The 20193-nt window shown below is 41.6% G+C and overlaps 1 protein-coding gene across 1 annotated transcript in view; it reads left to right on the top strand.

Moving 5' to 3' along the window:
* GALNT14 (polypeptide N-acetylgalactosaminyltransferase 14) overlaps window positions 1-20193 on the top strand; it is a 327705-nt gene that overhangs the window by 162497 nt on the left and 145015 nt on the right. The window contains exon 2 of the mRNA XM_036750878.1: window positions 19602-19771. Coding sequence (XP_036606773.1) covers window positions 19602-19771 — 170 coding nt within the window. The remainder of the gene's footprint in view (window positions 1-19601; window positions 19772-20193) is intronic.

Here is a 20193-nt window from a genome sequence, read left to right as displayed (position 1 = left end):
TATTATGTTCCAATCCCTCTGATCCTTTAATGTAGAAGCTGCTAAATCTTGTGTTATCCTGACTGCGCCTACTTGCAGTATTCTCTCCTTGACCTAGGAACTCTGGAATGTGGTTATAATATTCCTGGGAGTTTTTATTTTGGGATCTCTTTGAGGAAGTGATCAGTAGATTCTTTCAATTTCTATTTTATCCTCTTGTTTTAGAATAGCGGGGTAGTTTTCCATGATAATTTCTTGAAGATGATGTCTACAACTCTTTTTTTGATCATGGCTTTCAGGTAGTCCAATAATTTTAAAATTATCTCTCCTGTTTCTGTTTTCCAGGTCAGTTGTTTTTCCAGTGAGATATTTCACATTGTCTTCTATTTTTTCATTGTTTTGTTTTTGTTTTATTGTTTCTTGATTTCTCATAAAGTCATTAGCTTCCATTTGCTTAATTCTAATTTTTAAGGAATTCTTTTCTTCAGTGAGCTTTTGTACCTTCTTTTCCATTTGGCCAATTATACTTTTTAAGGAATTTTTTCTTCAGTGAATTTTTTTGCCTCTTTTTTCTTTTGGCCAATTCTGCATTTTAAAGCATTCTTCTCCTCATTGGCTTTTTGTACCTCTTTTACTATTTGGCCTAGTCTGTTTTTTAAGGTGTTATTTTCTTCACTATTTTTTGGTGTGTCTCCTTTGTCAAGCTGTTGACTCATTTTTCATGATTTTCTCATATTGCTCTCATTTCTCCTTCCAAATTTTCCTCTACCTCTCTTTCTTGATTTTAAAAATCCTTTTTGAACTCTTCCATGGCCTGAGACCAATTCATATTTTTCTTGGAGGCTTTGGATGTTAGAGCTTTGACTTTGTTATCTTCTGATTTTACGTTTTGATCTTCCTTGTCCCCATAGTAACTTTCTATGGTCAGAATTTTTTTCTGTTGCTTGCTCATTTCCCCAGTCTCTTATTTGACTTTTAACTCTTTGTTAAAGTAGGTCTCTGCTTCCAGGTTAGAAGGCACACTATCCCAAGCTTCAGGGGTTTTGTCCAGCTGTTTTCAGAGATACTCCTAAGGATCTATAAATTTTCAGTTCTTCCAAGGTGGTAGGATCTAAGTAGAGGTGTGTTTACTACTTTTCTGGCCCATGTTCTGGTCTTGGAGTGACCTCAAACACTCTTTCCTGCCCTGGAACTATAACAAGGGTCCCTACTCCACTGTGGTTACAAGCTGTAGTGTGCTCATGCTCCATCTCACCCTGGGATTGCCACCCAAGACTGCAACCCAGTCCATGTATGGGGAAAGTAACAGAATCCTGCCTCAGTGCTAGCAAAGAGACCCCTGTAATCTCCTTTTGACCAGTTGTTTGACGTCCTTGCTATCTGCAGGCTGAGAGCCCAACACAACCAGAGGCAGCCATTGCTACTGCTGATTCAGTGGCTCCCAAGGCCTATCCTGGTTTGCTGGTGCTGGGTTTATGCTGGCATGGCCTGTTCTGAGCTGTTCTCCACTCTCATCCAGGTGTGACAGACCTTTCCTTCTGACATTCTAAGCTGTCATGGGCTGGAAAGTTGTTTCACTCTGTCTTTTTGTGGGTTCTGCTGTTCTAAAATTAGTTTAGAGTCATTATTTAAAGGTATATGGAGGGGCTTGTGGGAGAGCTCAGGTGAGGCCCTGCCTTTACTCCACCATCTTGGCTTCACCTCCCTGACATCAATCCTGTGAATTCCAGATTTGTTAAGAAAAATCATTTTGGCAGCTGAGTCAAGGGCGGATTGTCCTTGAGGTGGGGAGATTAATTGTTGCAAAGCTCTAGGTGAGCTAAAGTGGTGGCTATATGAGAGAGAAAGGGTTGGGTGTCAGAAGTGTTATGGAGGTGTTCTGGTAAGGGTACCCATGCCAGTCTATGGAGAAACAATCTGGTGTTTTCTTTGTCCCTAGATCCACTGGCCTCCTATATCCTGGGTTTCCATGGATTTACTCGGTCTGAAGGGAACACAACTTAGGGAAAACTGGCCTTGAGATATCTTCAGAAGAGAGATTTTTCCTGGATGCAAGGATGTTTCTTCAGGGGCCAGAGGAGTGTTGGAGAAGAGGGGGTGTGCTAAAATTTTGAGTGGTGGTCTGTAATGTAAACTTATGCCACAAGCCAGATAGGAGGTTTGGTAAATCTATCGGTCTCAGTGTTCTGGCTATGCCTTTCAGTCATCTTCATTTCTCCTTGCCTGCTTTGGGTATCCATTAGACTGGTCCTTCTACAATTTTAGTTTTTCACATTTAGAAAAACTGATCACTTTAGAGGTCACACAAAGCCTTCTTTCTAGGCCTCCCAGGCTGGGTAATAATGCACTGCACTGCTTATCTTAAAACGTTTTCTCTCCTTTATCAGTTGTGTGATAATTATTTTTACTGAGCTCTCTCTGCCTGGGGGCTGTTGTGTGACTCAAGTTTTTATAAAGTCTTTGGAGGTCTTGAGTAGAAGAACTACACAGCCACTAATCTTCCTTATCATTAATTCTATTTCCATAGCATCTCTCAAACCCATCCCCCTTCTCTTCCCTCTCTGTGTTACTACCCTAGCTCAGGCCTTTGTCACATGGACCAACCTGTCAGTTTGTCTTCTTGTTTTGAGTCTCTTTCTTCTCTAATTCCAAAGTGACCTTAATCCATAGATCTGACCAGGGCATGCCCCTCCTGGGAAACCGTCAATGGAGGAGAGGATGACTTCTTGATCAGAGGCAGGCCAGCTCTTACACTACTCCAGTGAAAACCTAAAAATAGGACCTGACCAAATGATTAAGAAATCCAATGAGAAACTATAGCAAATGATATTACCCACTCCTATACTGCATTAAAAAACAAAAACAAAACAAAAAACCACCACTACCAACTACCATCAGCTAGAAGTCCATGGGCAATAGGAAAGGCAGATGGCCAGAAATGCCAGTATCAGAATAGGTAAACAAGAAAGCCTCCCAGTGAGACCAGAGACAGGCCATACATACCTGTAGCCTTTAAGGTTCTGAATCCACAGGCAGCAACTGTGAAGGGCACCTACTAGAAAACCTTGAGGTGTTCAGAAATCCATAGCATGGACTATGAAAGGAATGACAATGAATAGTTTACATGCTAAGACTAGGTTACCACAGGCCTAGGGATTGTTGGGTCCCTACTGCTGTGTCCTGAGATGCCATCAAGGGCCTAAAACATCCAGTGATGTGAGCTTCAAAGATGAGGGTGGGGTGGGGCATGATAAAGGGAGGGCAAAACCTGTCAGTACTGTTAGTCTCGACATATCTGAAGAGGAGATCAGTGCCTAAAGCCTGGTGAACTACCACAAATTAGGGCTTAACATTTCACCCAAAGGGTGGAGCCTCATCCTGGCACAAAGCCACAATTCAGGAAATAAAGATGAGGATATGATTAAATAGAAGATACCAACTACTATAAAGAATTATTATGGATACACAGATACCCAAAAATCAAATCTAGAAGACGAGAATACTTTCACAATAACTGTGAGCAGAGATTCAAAGGGAAAATGGATTTTTCACAAGGATGCTATAAATAACCAAGAAGAAATGAAGCAAGAAGAAAAAAAATGAAATAAAATTTCCAGAGGTAAGAATTGGAAGCAGGATAAATAGCTTAAAATACATTGTGATAAACCTTACCCAACTAACCTACTTCCTGAAAATTAGAACAGACTAAATAGAAATCAGCCTCTCCATGAGATTATAAGAAATACTAGAACGAACCAAACTATTGAAAAAATAGAAGAAAATAGAAGATAAGATATTCTGCTATCAAAAAAAAACCAATTAATTTAGAAAACATGTCAAGGAGAAATAATTTAAGAATGATTGAACTCCCTGAAAACCATAATAAAATGTCTACTCACCATATTTCAAGAATTTATAAATGAAAATTTCCCAGATATTTTATAATCAGAGCACAAAGTGAAAATACAAGAAATCCAGAGCACCTCCATTAAAAAAACTCCAAAAAGAAAAGTCCCAGTAATGTCATGGTCAAATCCAGAACTTCAATATTAACTGAACAAATAAATAAGAAAATAAGATACTGCAAGCATCCAGAAAGGAAGAATTTCTTGGAGGAGCCAGTCAGGATCACACGAGGCCTCCCAGTTCTACTATAAATGAGAGGAAAACTGAGAAGACAATATTCCAAAAGGCAAAACATATAGGATTGCAACCAATAATAACTTAACCTGCAAAGCTGAGTAGAATCCTATGAGGAGAAAAATGGATCTTTAATGGAATAGATGACTTTCAAGCATTGTTGGCAGAAAGACTGTAGCTGAGTGACTTTGAGTAAGTGACTTTAACTTGCTTCGGTTTCTGCATCTGTAGCATAAGGGAATTTGACTAGGTGGCTTCTGAGGACCCTTTTGGCTCAAGGTCACACAGCTAGCAAGAGAGGGAGAAGGGATACAAACCCAGATCCTCCATCTCCATATCCAGCTGGCTTTCCATTGCACCAAATTGTTTTCCTATCCCAACACGAATGAAAACTTTCTTAGAGGCCAGTTTTCTAGAGAATAAAGAAAACCAACTTTTTTCCTGCAGGGTAGAGAGAGATAGAGAGAGGAGCCTTAGGAAGGTATTTATATAGAAGATATAGATAACAGAATTCCATTGTTGTCAGTCGTTTGGTTGTATGTGGTTCATCTCCGACTCTCTTGGAATTTTCTCTTCTCTTTCTAGTTCCAGGTGACTGAAGTCCTCACTCTTTAGCCATCCCTAAAATATATGACTTTAGATGGAGTTAGGTGGCACAATGGATAGAGCACTTGGCTTGGATTCAGGAAGACCTTGGTTCAATTCTAGCTTCAAACACTTACTCGCTGTGTGATTCTAGGCAATTAACTTTGCCTTGGTGGTGCCTCAGTTTCCTCAGCTATAAAACAGGGATAGCACCTACCTCCTATGGTTATTTCAAGCATCAAATGAGATAATATTTGTAAAGCACTTCACACAGTGCCTGGCATTAGCAGGAATTTAATAAATGCTGGTTTCCTCTCTTCCTGGTTCCTATTTTTCATCTGCGGCAAGGTGCTAACTAGATAGATAGCCAATTTCTGTTGTACCCCATCTTTTGTAATTTATTCTTTTCCCCATTCTGTTCTGCCCACCTGCAGGCAAACACACACCATCTTGGTAACCAGGTTCCTCTTTATTTGATATTCAATGGAACCAAAAGTCATTCTTTCTCTCCTGGAGTGAATGCTGACATTTTTGTTTGTCTGGTATCAATTGTTAGACTCTTTAACATTCAGGTACATGCAGTGGATATAGAAGGTGGGGGAAACCATTATTAAATACTCCATCCCTTCAGCCACATATTTTCAGAGCACCTCCTATTTCTGTCAATCAGTGGTCAGATGAATTAAACTCCAAATCTGTGAGAGGGTTTCTTCAGTCAGAAACTGACCCCTTGTCCACTGGGGAGGTGTGTTGAATTTCACAACTGGCATTTTCTAGGAAGTCCAGTTCAACTGAACCAATCATTTATGATGCTTTTGCTTTGTGCCTGGAATCATGCTAGTCTCTGGCACTGCTCTCTATCCCTATTCCCGTAGTTTTTATGAAAACAGCCTTACCTCTAAATTACATTCCAATGAACCAATCAACAAATGTTTCTTAGGTACCTACTGTGTGCCAAGGGAGCAACTAGGTGGCACAGTGGATAAGAGTACTGGCCCTGGAGTCAGGAGCACCTGAGTTCAAATTTGGCCTTAGACACTTACTAGCTGTGTGATCCTAGGCAAGTCACTTAACCCTACTTGCCTTCATTTCCTCATCTATAAAATGAGCTGAAAAGAGCAAATGGTAAACCACTCCTGTATCTTTGCTAAAGAAAACCCCAAATGGGGTCATGAAGAGTCGGACACAACTGAAAAAATAACTGAACTACAAAATGTGTCAAGGACCGTGTTAAACTTTGGGGATACAGAGGCAAAGATAAAACCAGTCTCTGTCCTCAAAGAGCTTATATTCATTTGGGAGGGACACACACACATGAATATATATATATATATACATATATATATGTGTATATATATATATATACATATATACATATATATGTACATATACATATATATATATATATATATATATATATATATATATATATATATATATATATATATATATATATATATATATATATATATATATATATATATATGAAGTCTTTTTGGGGGGCTAAACTTGGTTAGTTTCTACACTGGAGTCATACTTCTGTATCTCACCATATCATGGAAGTCATTCTAGGTTATCAAAGGGTACTACTACTGCAGAATACATGCTACAGCAGCTGACTGCAATTAAAAAGGCTTCTGTTAAGGACCTATCTGTTAGCCAATCAGCAAGAATTTATTATGCTCTTACAATCTGCCAGCTACTCTGCTAGGCTCTGGGGATACAAGGACAGAAGCAGAAACATTCCCTGACCTCACAGAGTTTATAGTCTAAGTAGAGGAGATGTGTATTTGCAGGTATATGAAAGATAGATGCATGGTGATATGAGTGGGGGTGGAGGGGAAGCAGTAGCAGCTGTGGGGTTCAAGAAAGGCTTTGTGCAGAACATCGTGTGTAAGCAGAACTTTTAGGAAACAATTGGCTCTCAGAGGTGAAATTGAGGGGAGCATGCACTCCACAGGTAGGGGATAGCCCGCGTGAAGACACATAGATGGAAGATGTGAAAACAGGAGTGTACAGGGTATTCCTAAAGTCTGGACATATAGGCAAAAATGCATATTTTCAAGAAATGAAATGAATGAAATTTTCAACAACATTTTATTTAATTGGAATATTAACAAATAACATCTTCATTATGATTTTCATCATTTGTGATGCAAAGGTTGATGCACTTTGCAAGGTTCACGTGAACTTGATGCAATAACTCCATATTGCCATCAATTTTAGCACATTCACTCTTTATGTGTCCAATCAAGTATGTTGCATCTGTGATTTTTCATTGAATACAACTTCTCCTTTAGCATACCCCAGAAAAAGAAGTCAAGGGAGCTAAGGTCTGTTAATATTCCAAATATTTCAAAATATGCATTTTTGCCTATGTGTCCAGACTTTAGGGTCACCTTGTAGAATAAGGTTGGAAAGGTGGTTTGGGGCTAGATCATGAAGTGAAAAAAACCATTGATGAGCTGAGTATCCAGGAAGGTGAGGACAATCAATAGTGCCAAATAGTTCAGAAAAGGCAAGAAGGATGAGGGATGAGGACTGAGAAAAGAATATTAGCATTGATAATTAAGAGATCATTGGTACATTTGGAGAGAGCAGTTCCAGGTAAGACTATATATATCTGTCATCCATTGACTGGTCTAGCCAAGTTCAGAGAGACTCATACTCTAATGATGGAAGATCGAGTGACATTTTTTTTAAGGCCATAGTAACCCCCAAAGATTTTCTGCATAGCTGTGGAGTGGTACAATCCTAGTCATACTAATTAGGATTTTTCTTTTCCTAAAACTCAATCAATCAGTAGAAAAGCTTTTATTAAATGCCTACTATGCACCAGGCACTGGGGATAAAGACATGCTCCAACCTTTTTATAAGCTGGGGACTAGAGCAAGGAGAGTAAATATTTTTGTTCACATCTGCAAATGAATGTGCTAAGGACTGTATTAACTTCTAGGATTGCCAAGAGAAAGATAAAATAGTCCCCAGAGAGATTACATGACTTGCCCAGTAAATTGGTGAGAACACTGAATTGAATTGAACCCAGAAATTTTTATGTGCAGACTCTCCAGGAAGCTACTTAAGTTGAATGGAAAGTCAGTGTGGTTTAGCAGAAAGAGCCATTAACATAGAGTCAGGAGACCTGAGTTCAAATCTCAGCTCTATCACTTAATATATGTAACCTGTGTGATACCTTGAGGCAAGTCACAACCTCTCTGAGTCTCTGTTTCCTGGTTTGTAAAATGCATAGGTTGGTCTAAATGTTCTGTTAGGCTTCTTTCAGCCTGAGTCTATGATCCTATGAATATGCTGTCCATGTGGCTTCCAGTCAGCCCATTTTCTAACCATTGGGCTCTAAAGTAAGGGAGAAAGAACAAACTCAGCCTCTGAATTATTTGCCTCCTAATTTGCTCTGAGAAATAGCTTTTTTCCCCTTCCCCTCCTCTATTATATGTTCATTCCATCTATCAAACTCTTTAAGAAGTGACTGTTTCATATAATTAATATCAACCATTAAACTACAACATTGAAGGAGCAATTGCCTAATTCTGAGGAAAATTAAAATTTATCACCAGCACATGAGATAAAATGAATACTAAGGAGAAGGATGGAACACCGTGCTGAAGATAAATAGAAAACCAAGAGGAATATTGACTTGAGCCTTCTCCAGCGCAGGGTAATTTGGCTTCTAAAATGAGTTAGATCATAATAAATTAAATTTAGATTTTTGCACATCAGTTAAATAACTCCCCAGACAGAATTCTAGGGAGAAGAAGAGGTGATAATACATGGTGGAAATATTAAAATGAAGATCTTATCTAATAATCCATAATTTATGTGCTGTCCCTGAAAGAGTGACGAGGATTTTCTAGCTCAGATATAAAGTCCTTTCCCTGTCACTGGCCTGGCATGAGCAATAGGTTTGTTTGCCTGCCTCTTATCCTTCACTTTTAAAGGGAGCTTAGCTCAACTAAGCTCAACATTTTTTCTTGTGTGGGCTTTCCATAGTTGGCAGATAGATCTTGAGTTGCCATATATAGAGAGATGAGAAATTGTGGGAGACCATCACCACTCATATTCACTATCAGTGTAACCTTGGGCGAGACATTACATTTCTCTGAGTCCCAGCCTTGTCTTCTCTACAACAAGGGTGTTAGACTAGATGACCTCTAAGGTGGCTTCCAAATCTCAATTTATATGCCTCCCTTTAACAACCCCCCCCCAAAAAAAATTCTGGAGCCCTGAAATTATCCCAGGTGACCATTTACTTTGTGAGTTGCTGAGTGAGGTATAGAGGAAATCCTTTTGGGAGGGGGGCAATTTAAATTAAATGTCATCAGAGGTCCTTTTCAATTCAGATGGTTTGTGACTCTATGACTTTACATTCTGATAATGGAAACAGTAAGATTTCAGCTGTGTCCTGAATAGCATGGAGACACCGTTGAAAACCAGTTGTTGGGTCCATCATGCATGTCTCCTATTTCCCTAGCTTAGAAGGTTGCCTAGAAGCTTTGGGATTGATTCCTGGGCACAGGCTGAGACTCACAAGCACCATTTATATCTTATACATGATAGGACCCTAACATAACATGTAACTTCGTTTTTACGTTGTTTTAGATATGCTGTGGACCAGATCTTTTCCTATGGAGAAATATCATCTGATAGGGAAGAAAGAATACTGACATTACGAAATGGGGTCCAAGTTTGGATTTGCCCACTATTTCCTAGCTGTGTGACCTTGGGAAAGTCACTTAACCTCTGAACCGGTTTGTTTCCTCAACTGTAAATGGGATGATGATACCACTTGCACTATAAATTTTCACAGAGTTGTAAAGATCAATCATGTAATACTAGGTGAATGTCAGTGATTCTTAATGGCTCCAGGAATCATAAAAATGTTAATGCTGGTAGACACATGACAACTCATCTAATTGTACCCCTCTCCTCTTGAAAATAAAGACATAGGAGCAAGTTGAAGATGGCGGCTAGAAAGCAGGGACTTGCCTAGGGCTCTCCCCCACGACCCTCCAAACACCGATAAAAAATGGCTCTGAACAAATTCTAGAGCTGCAGAACCCACGAAATAGCAGGGGAAAGCAGGGCTCCAGCCCAGGACAGCCTGGATGGTCGCTGGGTAAGGTCTATACCACTTGGAGCTGGGAGCAGAGTGAAGCAGAGTCCAGCCCAGCGTGGACCAACCAGACTGGGAGCCAGGTGGAACAGCCCTGAATCAGTGAGCTGTGGCAGTTACCAGACTTCTCAACCCACAAACACCAAAGACAACAGAGAAGGTTAGTGGGAAAAGCTGTGGGGGACAGAGTGAAAGGAGTTCGTGGTTCAGCCACCGCCCCAGAGACAGTGGAGGTGGTGCAGCTACAAAAATACAGCTGCAGTTGCTTCTAGCCCCAGGCCCACCTGGTGGGAGGAATTAAGTGGCAGATCAGAGCTGGAGTGCAGAGCCTGCTTAAGATCTGAGTCATGGTCTAGGTTGGCAGTTCTTGGGGGAGGAGGAGCACTGGCATGGCAGAGCTTGCTGTGAGAAATAGCTCTGAAAACAACAGCACAGTCCCTCAAGCTTGGAACAAAGTGCTCTCTACTCTACAAGCAGTCATACCCCAATGAAAAACTCAAGGGTCAAGTAGTTGGCTAGGAACATGAACAGGCAGTGGAAATGGACTCAGATTCAGTCTCAGATTTTGGAATCTTTCTTTGGTGACAAAGAAGACCAAAACATACAGCCAGAAGAAGTCAACGAAGTCAAAGAGCCTACATCAAGAGCCTCCAAGAAAAACATGAACTGGTCTCAGGCCATGGAAGAGCTCAAAAAGGATTTGGAAAAGCAAGTTAGAGAAGTAGAGGAAAAATTGAGAAGAGAAATGAGAAGGATGCGAGAAAACCATGAAAAACAAGTCAATGACTTGCTAAAGGAGACCCAAAAAATACTGAAGAAAATAACACCTTAAAAAATAGACTAACTCAAATGGCAAAAGAGCTCCAAAAAGCCAATGAGGAGAAGAATGCCTTGAAAGGCAGAATTAGCCAAATGGAAAAAGAGGTCCAAAAGACCACTGAAGAAAATACTACCTTACAAATGAGATTGGAGCAAGTAGAAGCTAGTGACTTTATGAGAAATCAAGAAATTATAAAACAGAACCAAAGGAATGAAAAAATGGAAGACAATGTGAAATATCTCATTAGAAAAACCACTGACCTGGAAAATAGATCCAGGAGAGATAATTTAAAAATTATTGGACTACCTGAAAGCAATGACCAAAAAAAGAGCCTAGATATCATCTTTCAAGAAATTATCAAGTAGGGGGGTGGAGCCAAGATGGCGGCTGAAAAGCAGGGACCAATTCTAGAACTGCAGAACCCACAAAAGAGCAGAGGGAAGCAGGGCTCCAGCCCAGGACAGCCTGGATGGTCTCTGGGTGAGGTCTATCTCACACGGAGCTGGGAGCAGAGCAGAGCCCAGCATGAGTGGCAAGAACCAACCAGACCAGGAGCTGGGCGGAGTGTTTCCTACCACCCTGAATCAGTGAGCTGCAGCAGTTACCAGACTTCTCAACACACAAACACCAAAGACAACAGAGAAGGTTAGTGAGAAAAGCTGCAGGAGTGGAAGGAGTTTGCAGTTTGCTACCACCCTGGGGGCAATGGAGGTGGGGCAGCTACAGCTGCAGTTGCTTCCGGCCCCAGGCCCACCTGGTGGGAGGAATTAAGTGGCAGATCAGAGCAGGAGTGCACAGCCTCCTAAAGATCTAAGCCCAGTCCGGGTTGGGGGTTCTTGGGGAAGGAGGAGTGCTGGTGTGGCAGAGCTGGCACATCCCCCCCAAACGTGGAACATAGAACTCTTTAGTCTACAAGCAGTCATACTCCGCTGAAAAACTCAAGGGTCAAGTTAGTTGGTTGGGAATATGGCCAGGCAGCGAAAACACACCCTTATTCAGTCTCAGACTCTGGAATCCTTCTTTGGTGACAAAGAAGACCAAAACATACAGCCTAAAGAAGACAACAAAGTCATAGAGCCTACAACAAAAGCCTCCAAGAAAAATATGAACTGGTCTCAGGTCATGGAAGAGCTCAAAAAGGATTTGGAAAAGCAAGTTAGAGAAGTAGAGGAAAAATTGGGAAGAGAAATGAGAAAGATGCGAGAAAACCATGAAAAACAAGTCAATGACTTGCTAAAGGAGACCCAAAAAAGTGCTGAAAAATACACTGAAGAAAACAACACCTTAAAAAATAGACTAACTCAAATGGCAAAAGAGCTCCAAAAAGCCAATGAGGAGAAGAATGCCTTGAAAGGCAGAATTAACCAAATGGAAAAGTAGGTCCAAAAGACCACTGAAGAAAATACTACCTTACAAATGAGATTGGAGCAAGTGGAAGCTAGTGACTTTATGAGAAATCAAGATATTATAAAACAGAACCAAAGGAATGAAAAAATGGAAGACAATGTAAAATATCTCATTGGAAAAACCACTGACCTGGAAAATAGATCCAGGAGAGATAATTTAAAAATTATTGGACTCCCTGAAAGCCATGATCAAAAAAAGAGCCTAGATATTATCTTTCAAGAAATTATCAAAGAGAACTTCCCTGATATTCTAGGGCCACAGGGCAAAATAGAAATTGAAAGAATCCACCGATCGCCTCTTCAAATAGATCCCAAAAAAAAATCTCCTAGGAATATTGTCGCCAAATTCCAGAGCTCCCAGATCAAGGAGAAAATACTGCAAGCAGCCAGAAAGAAACAATTTGAGTATTGTGGAAACCCAATCAGAATAACCAAAGATCTAGCAGCTTCTACATTAAGAGATCAAAGGGTTTGGAATACGATATTCCGGAGGTCAGTGGAGCTAGGATTAAAACCAAGAATCACCTACCCAGCAAAACTGAGTATCATGCTCCAAGGCAACATATGGATTTTCAATGAAATAGAGGACTTTCAAGCTTTCTCAGTGAAAAGACCAGAGCTGAATAGAAAATTTGACTTTCAAACACAAGAATCAAGAGAAGCATGAAAAGGTAAACAAGAAAGAGAAATCACAAGGGCCTTACTAAAGTTGAACTGTTTTGTTTACATTCCTACATGGAAAGATGATGTGTATAATTCATGAGACCTCACTATTATATACATACATACATATGTATATATATATATATATATGTATGTATATATGTATATATATATACACACATATACATATAAACAGAGGGCACAGGGTGAGTTGAATATGAAGGGATGATGTCTAAAAAAATTAAATCAAATTAAAGGATGAGAGAGGAACATATTGAGAGAGGGAGAAAGGGAGAGATAGAATGGGGTAAATTATCTTGCATAAAAGTGGCAAGAAATAGCAGTTTTGTTGGGAGGGATGAGGGGGCAGATGAGGGGGAATGAGTGAATCTTGCTCTCATTGGATCTGATCTGAGGAGGGAGTAACATACACACTCAAATGGTATCTTACCCGACAGGAAAGAAGGAGGAAGGCAATTAAAAAATGGAGGATGATAGAAGGAAGGGCAGATAGGGGGAGGAGGTAATCAAAGAAGGAAGGGCAGATAGGGGGAAGAGGTAATCAAAAGCAAACATTTTTGAAAAGGGACAGGGTCAAGGGAGAACATTGGATAAAGGGGGATAGGACAGGAAGGAGCAAAATATAGTTAGTCTTTCACAACATGAGTATTGTGGAAGGGTTTTGCATAATGATACACATGTTGCCTATGTTGACTTGCTTGCCTTCTTAGGGAGGGTGGGTGGGGAGGGAAAAGGGGAGAGAATTTGTAACTCAAAGTTTTAAAAGAAGATGTTCAAAAAAAAGTTTTTGCATGCAACTAGGAAATAACATATACAGGCAACGGGGCATAAACATCTGTCTTGCCTTACAAGAAAGTAAGGGACAAGGGGATGGGGGGGAGTGGGGTGACAGAATGGAGGGCTGACTGGGGAATGGGGCAATCAGAATATATGCCATCTTGCAGTGGGGGGGGGAGGGTAGAAATGGGGAGAAAATTTGTAATTCAACCTCTTCTGAAAATTAAAGCTGAAAACTAAAAATATTAAATAAATAAAAAAAGAAAGTAAAAACAAATAAAGACATAGGCTCAGGGAGGTATAGCCATTGGAGTAAAGCCACAGAGCCAGCTAGTGATGAAGATCATGGTGGAAACTAGATCTCCTGACTCTTCTTGGAGTCATTTCATTATATTTATTTTTCTCCTTCCCTCTTATTGAACAAAGTCTTATCAGAAAATAAATTGAGCATCATTTGGGGCAATGGGTTGGCAATAATCAGGATTGAATAAGAAATCAAGTGACATTAAAGATTTTCTAAGAAAACTCCTTATACATAAACTCCTCTGGCATTTAAAGCCCTTCACAATCATGTTACTTTTCTTCCAAAACCCTATGGTCAAATCAAATTAGCCATCATGTTGTTTTACACACACACACACACACACACACACACACACACACACACACACACACTATTCTGTATCTTGTATTGGCTCTCCCCCGTTCCTGGAATGCCTTTCCTCCCCACCTCTTCTTTTTGGAAACCCCTTCTTCCTTCCAAACCTAACTTGAGCATTGCCTTCTGTGAGGCCTTTTTTGATCCCCCAGCTGCTAGAGCTCTACTTCCCCAAATGACTTTGTATTTATTTTGTATTTATTCTCCACTATATGCTTGTTGACTCCCTTGATAAAATGTAAGGTTCTTGAGGGCAGAGACTGTTTCACTTTTGTCTTCCTAATCCAGTGTCTGGTCTATAATAGGCACTTAACAAATGATGTCTGGTTGATTGATTTTGATCTATTTGAAACAAGCTTCAAACTTTTGCAGATTTGTATTTGTTCATGATTTCTTAGCTCTAAGGAAAAAGGACATTAATGACTGCATTTCAAAGAAGAGATTTGAAAGGTTCTCAGACAGTAAAGTTTTAAAGAGATAGAGTTCTCAGGGATTCAGAGTAAAGGACTTGAAAACATACTCTCAAATTTTCTTCAACATATGAAAAGGAAAATCAGGGGCTATTTATGGTTGGGTCATTAAATTGAAAGATTTGCTCATGGGTGCCAGTTACTTATCATGAAGAATGGAAGAAGACATTGTACTAAGCTGGAGCATGTGTGTGTGGGTGTGTGGTGGTGATGGTGGTGAATGGCCTGTACTTCTAGGTTGTGGCTACTTAATCTCTCTGAGCCTCAATTTTCCTCATCTGCAAAACAGAGGCAGTAATACTTGCAGATTGTGTTGAGGAGAGCTCTGCATTCTAAATATGAGCTGTTATTAGGACTCCAGAGGTACTGCATTCAGCACAGGTGGAGTGAATAGGAAGACTTTGAAGTGAGCTCCTAATTTAGCACTGAAAGCCAGTAGATAAGACTGCTGCCCTCCAGAGCCCTGAGCAGATTCTAGAGAAAATCCATTCTCTGAGTGAGGAGAGAGGGAAACCAGCTTTTGTTCCCTCACTTCAAAATTCTCTCCTCTTGATCCAGGGCTATTCCTGGTGCTCTGGCAGGGCCCTGCATCAGCGTGTAATGAAGACAGAGCAAGGAGCCAAAGTGGGAGGTCTTGTGGGGTGCAGCAGGCAGTGGGGGTGGAGGAGTGCAGTAGCATTTCAGTATCATTCTAAAAATGCACATTTTAATGCCAGAAAATTCCCCTCTCCATGGTACCGAAGTATTAAATTTGTAAGAAGTCAAGTTCCATATGTTACAGAGAAGACTCCAAGCCTCAGGCGGCTGCATGGTAACACACAAAGGACCACTGGAGTTTTTCAAATAAGGATGAGGGGCTGCCATTTTCAAAACTTTCCCTGGGTGAACAAAAGTCTTGGCTTTCCCCTGCCATCCTTGAATTGAGCTGCTCTTTTGGCCATAGACCAGATCCATAGGACTCATCCCTGACTGATGAGGTGTTTCACTAACGGAACCTGGAGCAGAAGAGAGCTCTCTCTGTCTCTGTTCCTCCTCCTCCTCCTCCTCCTCCTCCTCCTTCTCCTCCTCCTGTTCCTCTTCCTCTGTCTTCTTCTTCTCTCTCCCCCCTTCCCTCCACTTTTTCTCCCCCCATCTCTCTCCTCTTCCCCCTCTCCTTTTCTCTCCCCTCCCCCCTGTCTCCATCTGCCCCTCCCACTCTCCCATTTAATGGAACAGATCCCTTTAACTCTAAGGGCCCTGTTTCTCAGGTGTCCTCTTTCTTTGTGGGAAACAGAAGATGGGAACTTCTTCGAGTTTCAACACAGATACTTTCTCTGATTAAAGATGCTTGACTGGGGCAGCTAGGTGGTGCAGTGAGCAGAGCATGGGCCCTGGAGTCAGGAGGATCTGAGTTCAAATGCAACCTCAGACACTTGACACACTTACTAGCTGTGTGACCTTGGGCAAGTCACTTAACCCCAATTGCCCTGTCTTCCTCCCTCCGGAAAAAAAAAAAATTAAAAAGATGCTTGACTGTGCTTGCTGGGAAAGATTTCTGGGGGAAGGTCCTCCAAGCTCCCAATACAGGGAGCTTCCCTCAGGGCCCTGGAGCAGGGGAGCCAAGAGGGGCTCTGTATAAGTGAGGATTAGGGGCAATATTTTGCTTCCTGGTGTCATCCGCTGGCCTGTTCCTGCAGTTTCTCTTGCCAATTTTATTGTTGCTGCTGAGAGCTTTCTTGGGGTTTAAATCTCAGCTGAGCTGGGGATGTCTCTGGTGCTGCCTCTGAGGATTCTGTGGGGGTGGTAGTGTTTGCCTCATTATCCCTGAAGTTGAAAACACCAAGCTGTCTTTATTGACTTGCTGCAGTGAGTGGAGATACAGGGCCCTTGGGAGCTCAGGCCAAGTCAAGGGGCCATTTAGTTAAGCGCGCTCTCTTCCTGACTCCTTAGGTGGCAAAGTAGATAGAGCACTGGGCTTGGAGTCAGGAAGACCTGAGTTCAAATCCAGCCTTACACAGTTACCAGCCGGGCACCCCTAGGCAACTCTGTCTGCCTCAGTTTCCTCGACTATAAAATAAGGATAATCATAGCACCTACCTCTCAGTGTTGTGAGGATTAAATGAGGTATTTTAAATGCTTGTTTCCTGTCAGGCCGTCCCTGGACTATAGACATAGCCCAGAAAACAGCCTTTTTGCATAGCTCTCCAATGCAGATAGACAAAGTGTCTGTAACATATATAGTCTTTCAGAATTGCCTAGGGGCATGGAGCAGTTAAATGACTTGCCCGGGGTTTGCAGAACTAGTATGTATAAAGTAGCAATCCTTTGACCCAGGTCTTCCTGGCATCAAGACCAGCCTTCTATCCACTGCAGCATGCTGCCCCTCTCCCATATAACATTCCCCTGACCAACAGTAATTTATAATAACCTTACTCGGATCTATTATAACCCGAATACCACCTACAGAGTGGCCAAACCTTACTGCAAACCCTACTATATACACTTAGACAGTGGTTACCACGTGACTAATTACCCCCTTGTGATGCAGTTTTACCTAATGCCATATTTTCAGGGATCCAATTAATACAATTATTCCGGGCATGCCTGTAGTGGGAAATCATTCAGGAGGGTACACGCATTCCTCTCAGGGACAAAATGGTTGTGACAGTCCTGAAATTAAAAAAATAACAACCAAAAAGCAAAAAAGTCCCAGATATTAACAACTGGACAAATCCCCTCCTGCCTAAGGCTTCCAGCTTCCTCGTGCATATAATGCGGGGGTGGACTAGGTGAAATCTGAGGTTTCTTCCAGACTTACAGTTTTGTGTTTCTGTGATTCTGACTGGTGGTGACAGCTTTGGGAATTGAGACCCATCCCTTCCTATGCAGCCCAGCAAAATGACAGAGCAGCCCCTAGGAAGTACCACATCCATTCCCTGCCCTCCATCCGCCCACATTCTCTGCTCCTCCAAGCCCATTAATACAGCAGCTCTATCGTCCAACATTAATAAAATCCATTATTGGATAAAAATCAGTGGTTTCAAAAGCCTCATTTTGTGCTATTAGCAGGGGAACCCTGGTTCCCAAAGGAGTTAACAAAGATCCATTATTAGATAAGGTCACAACTTTCTTTAGGCCTGAAACGAATGAACAAGTTGGAATCTGTCTCTCTTGTCACCCATCGCCTGTGGTTGTCCTGAGTAGCTAGACAGCTGTCAGAGTGCCATCTTTCTTGTGGGTTTCACCTTGTGTAGGTCCTTGAGATGTGGCAGATACACCCTAGTCATTGATGAGATGGCCCATTCATTGATAGGGTGGGACTGACTCCCTTTCAATTACAGGGTCATAGATTTAGAGCTGGAAAGGCTCCTAGAAGTCATCTTAGTCTGACCCTCTCATTTCATATAGGAGTAAATTGACACCCTTGGAGAGTGGTATCTCATCCAGGGTCTTATGGGGAGTAAGCTGCAGAACCAGAAATCAAGCCTAGGCCCCCCGACTCCAAAGCCAGCATTCTCTCCATTGTGCCACCCTGCACCTGCTTCTCTCAGTTCCCTCTTGGGATACAGGTAGCTGCAGATAAATCCAACAGTATTATGGAGGATTGGAGTTAGTCAATAGGCATTTATTGGGGACTTATGATGTATCAGCACGGGTGCCAAGTGCTGAGGATATAAAGTGAGGCCTAAATGCCATCCCTACCCTGAAAGAGCTCATAACATGCAAAAAATAATAATAATGTGCATATAAGATTTATATATGTATATATGTTTTTATTTATGTATGTGTACATTATTTACATATATCTATAGTAGAATGTGTATTAACATGTGAATGAGAACACAATTATTTATAGTGATAATTGGATGCAATTAGGTATTGCATTGGATAGAGCAGAGTTATGTGTCTAGAGTCAGAAAGTCCTGAGTTCAAATCCAGCCTCTTCCTAGCTGTGTGACCATTGGCAAGTCATTTAACCTCTGTCTGACTCAGTTTCATCAGCTGTAAGATAAAGATAATAAGGGTACCTACCTCACGGGTTACTATGAGGCTCAAATAAGATAATAAATTAAAAATTAAAAAATTAAATTAAAAAAGTACTTAGCACAGTACATAGTAAGTGCTTAAGAAGAGAATAAGTGCCGCCAATAATAATAATAATGATAATGATAAGAAGAAGAAGCAGCATCTTTCCCTTCCCTATGATGATGTCAGATCCTCATGTTTTGGGGCAGAGCTCAGTCATCAAGTAGTGGCCCTGGGAATATGCTTTCTCCTCAGGGTACTGATTTTCGTAGTTGTCCTAATGTAGCCCAAAGGCTCGGGGCTCTTTCTGAATCGTCCCTTATCTAAAAGAGGCCACCCCACCGGTACCCTCAGAATAGTTCCTGGGGCAGGAGCAGAGGTACGGATGGGAGGCCATTTATTTGCACTGAGATTAACTGAAAGATTCTCTTGCCGACGTTGGTGACTAAGGTAAAGAGGCCAAGAATCCAGGAAAATGTAGCTAACAAGTCGGTGACCTTAGCTGACCTCGACTTGAAGACCTACAGTAAGAAACTGTGGTAATGGCTTGTATTCATTGGCCACGCCTGTTATCATGAATCAGCAGCTCCTGTATTTGCACACGTTTTCCCCTGCCCTTATTGGTTTTGTAGACCAGGAGAATGTTCCCAAGTTGGGGGGTGGAAGGGATAGTACAGAGACTCTGTTGGGGAAAGGTTTGCATGTGGCGGCCCCGGCTTTTGGTCATTGCCTTCTTTTCTGTGCTGCCAAGCATAGGCTAGAGATTGCCAAGAGCGGCGACTCTGCGTTCTACCCGGGACCCCACAGCCCACAAGGCAGCTTCTGCCTGCCTAACCCTGTGAGCCATTTGATATCTCTCCTGAGGTTGGGTGATGAGTGAGGAAGAGGCTGGGGGGTGGGGCGGTCATTGAACAGTTCTCACCAAGTGCATATTCATGTCACACAGGCCTTGGATAGTGATTGGGGTGACTTGTGGGACGAGTTTGAGGAGCGGCGGTACCTGAGTGCTAAGAAGTGGCAAGTCGGCCAGGATCCCTATAAGCTGTACTCCTTCAACCAGCGGGAGAGCGATCGGATCCCCAGTAACCGGGCTATCCGGGACACCCGCCCTGACAGGTACTTCCTCCTCCTCCCTCCTTTCTGCTCCTCCTGGTGCATCTGATCACTGCATAGAGGTGACGCATCAAATCAGCCAGTCACTGACTGAGTGACTTTGGGGAAGTCATCTGACCTCTCTGAATTCCAATTTCTTCATCCATCTGTAAAATGGCATAGTTCATAATTATCAGCCCTGCCAATCCTATAGAGTAACTTTGTTAAAAAGGGTTTTGTGAACATTTTAGATTCTAAATCCCACCTAAATGGTAACTGTTATTAATTTACAGATTAGAAAACTGTATCTCAGACAGACGAAATAACCTATGTGTGTGTGTGTGTGTGTGTGTGTATGTATGTATGTATAGTGATTCAATAACACAACTAAGGCTGCAAGTCAAGTATTTCTGGAACTCTCAGTGCTCTTTCCAGTACATTATTAA

The sequence above is a fragment of the Trichosurus vulpecula genome, chromosome 3 (assembly GCF_011100635.1).
Source record: "Trichosurus vulpecula isolate mTriVul1 chromosome 3, mTriVul1.pri, whole genome shotgun sequence".
In the NCBI taxonomy this organism is placed as follows: Eukaryota; Metazoa; Chordata; class Mammalia; order Diprotodontia; family Phalangeridae; genus Trichosurus; species Trichosurus vulpecula.
This window is presented reverse-complemented; position numbering and strand designations above follow the sequence as displayed.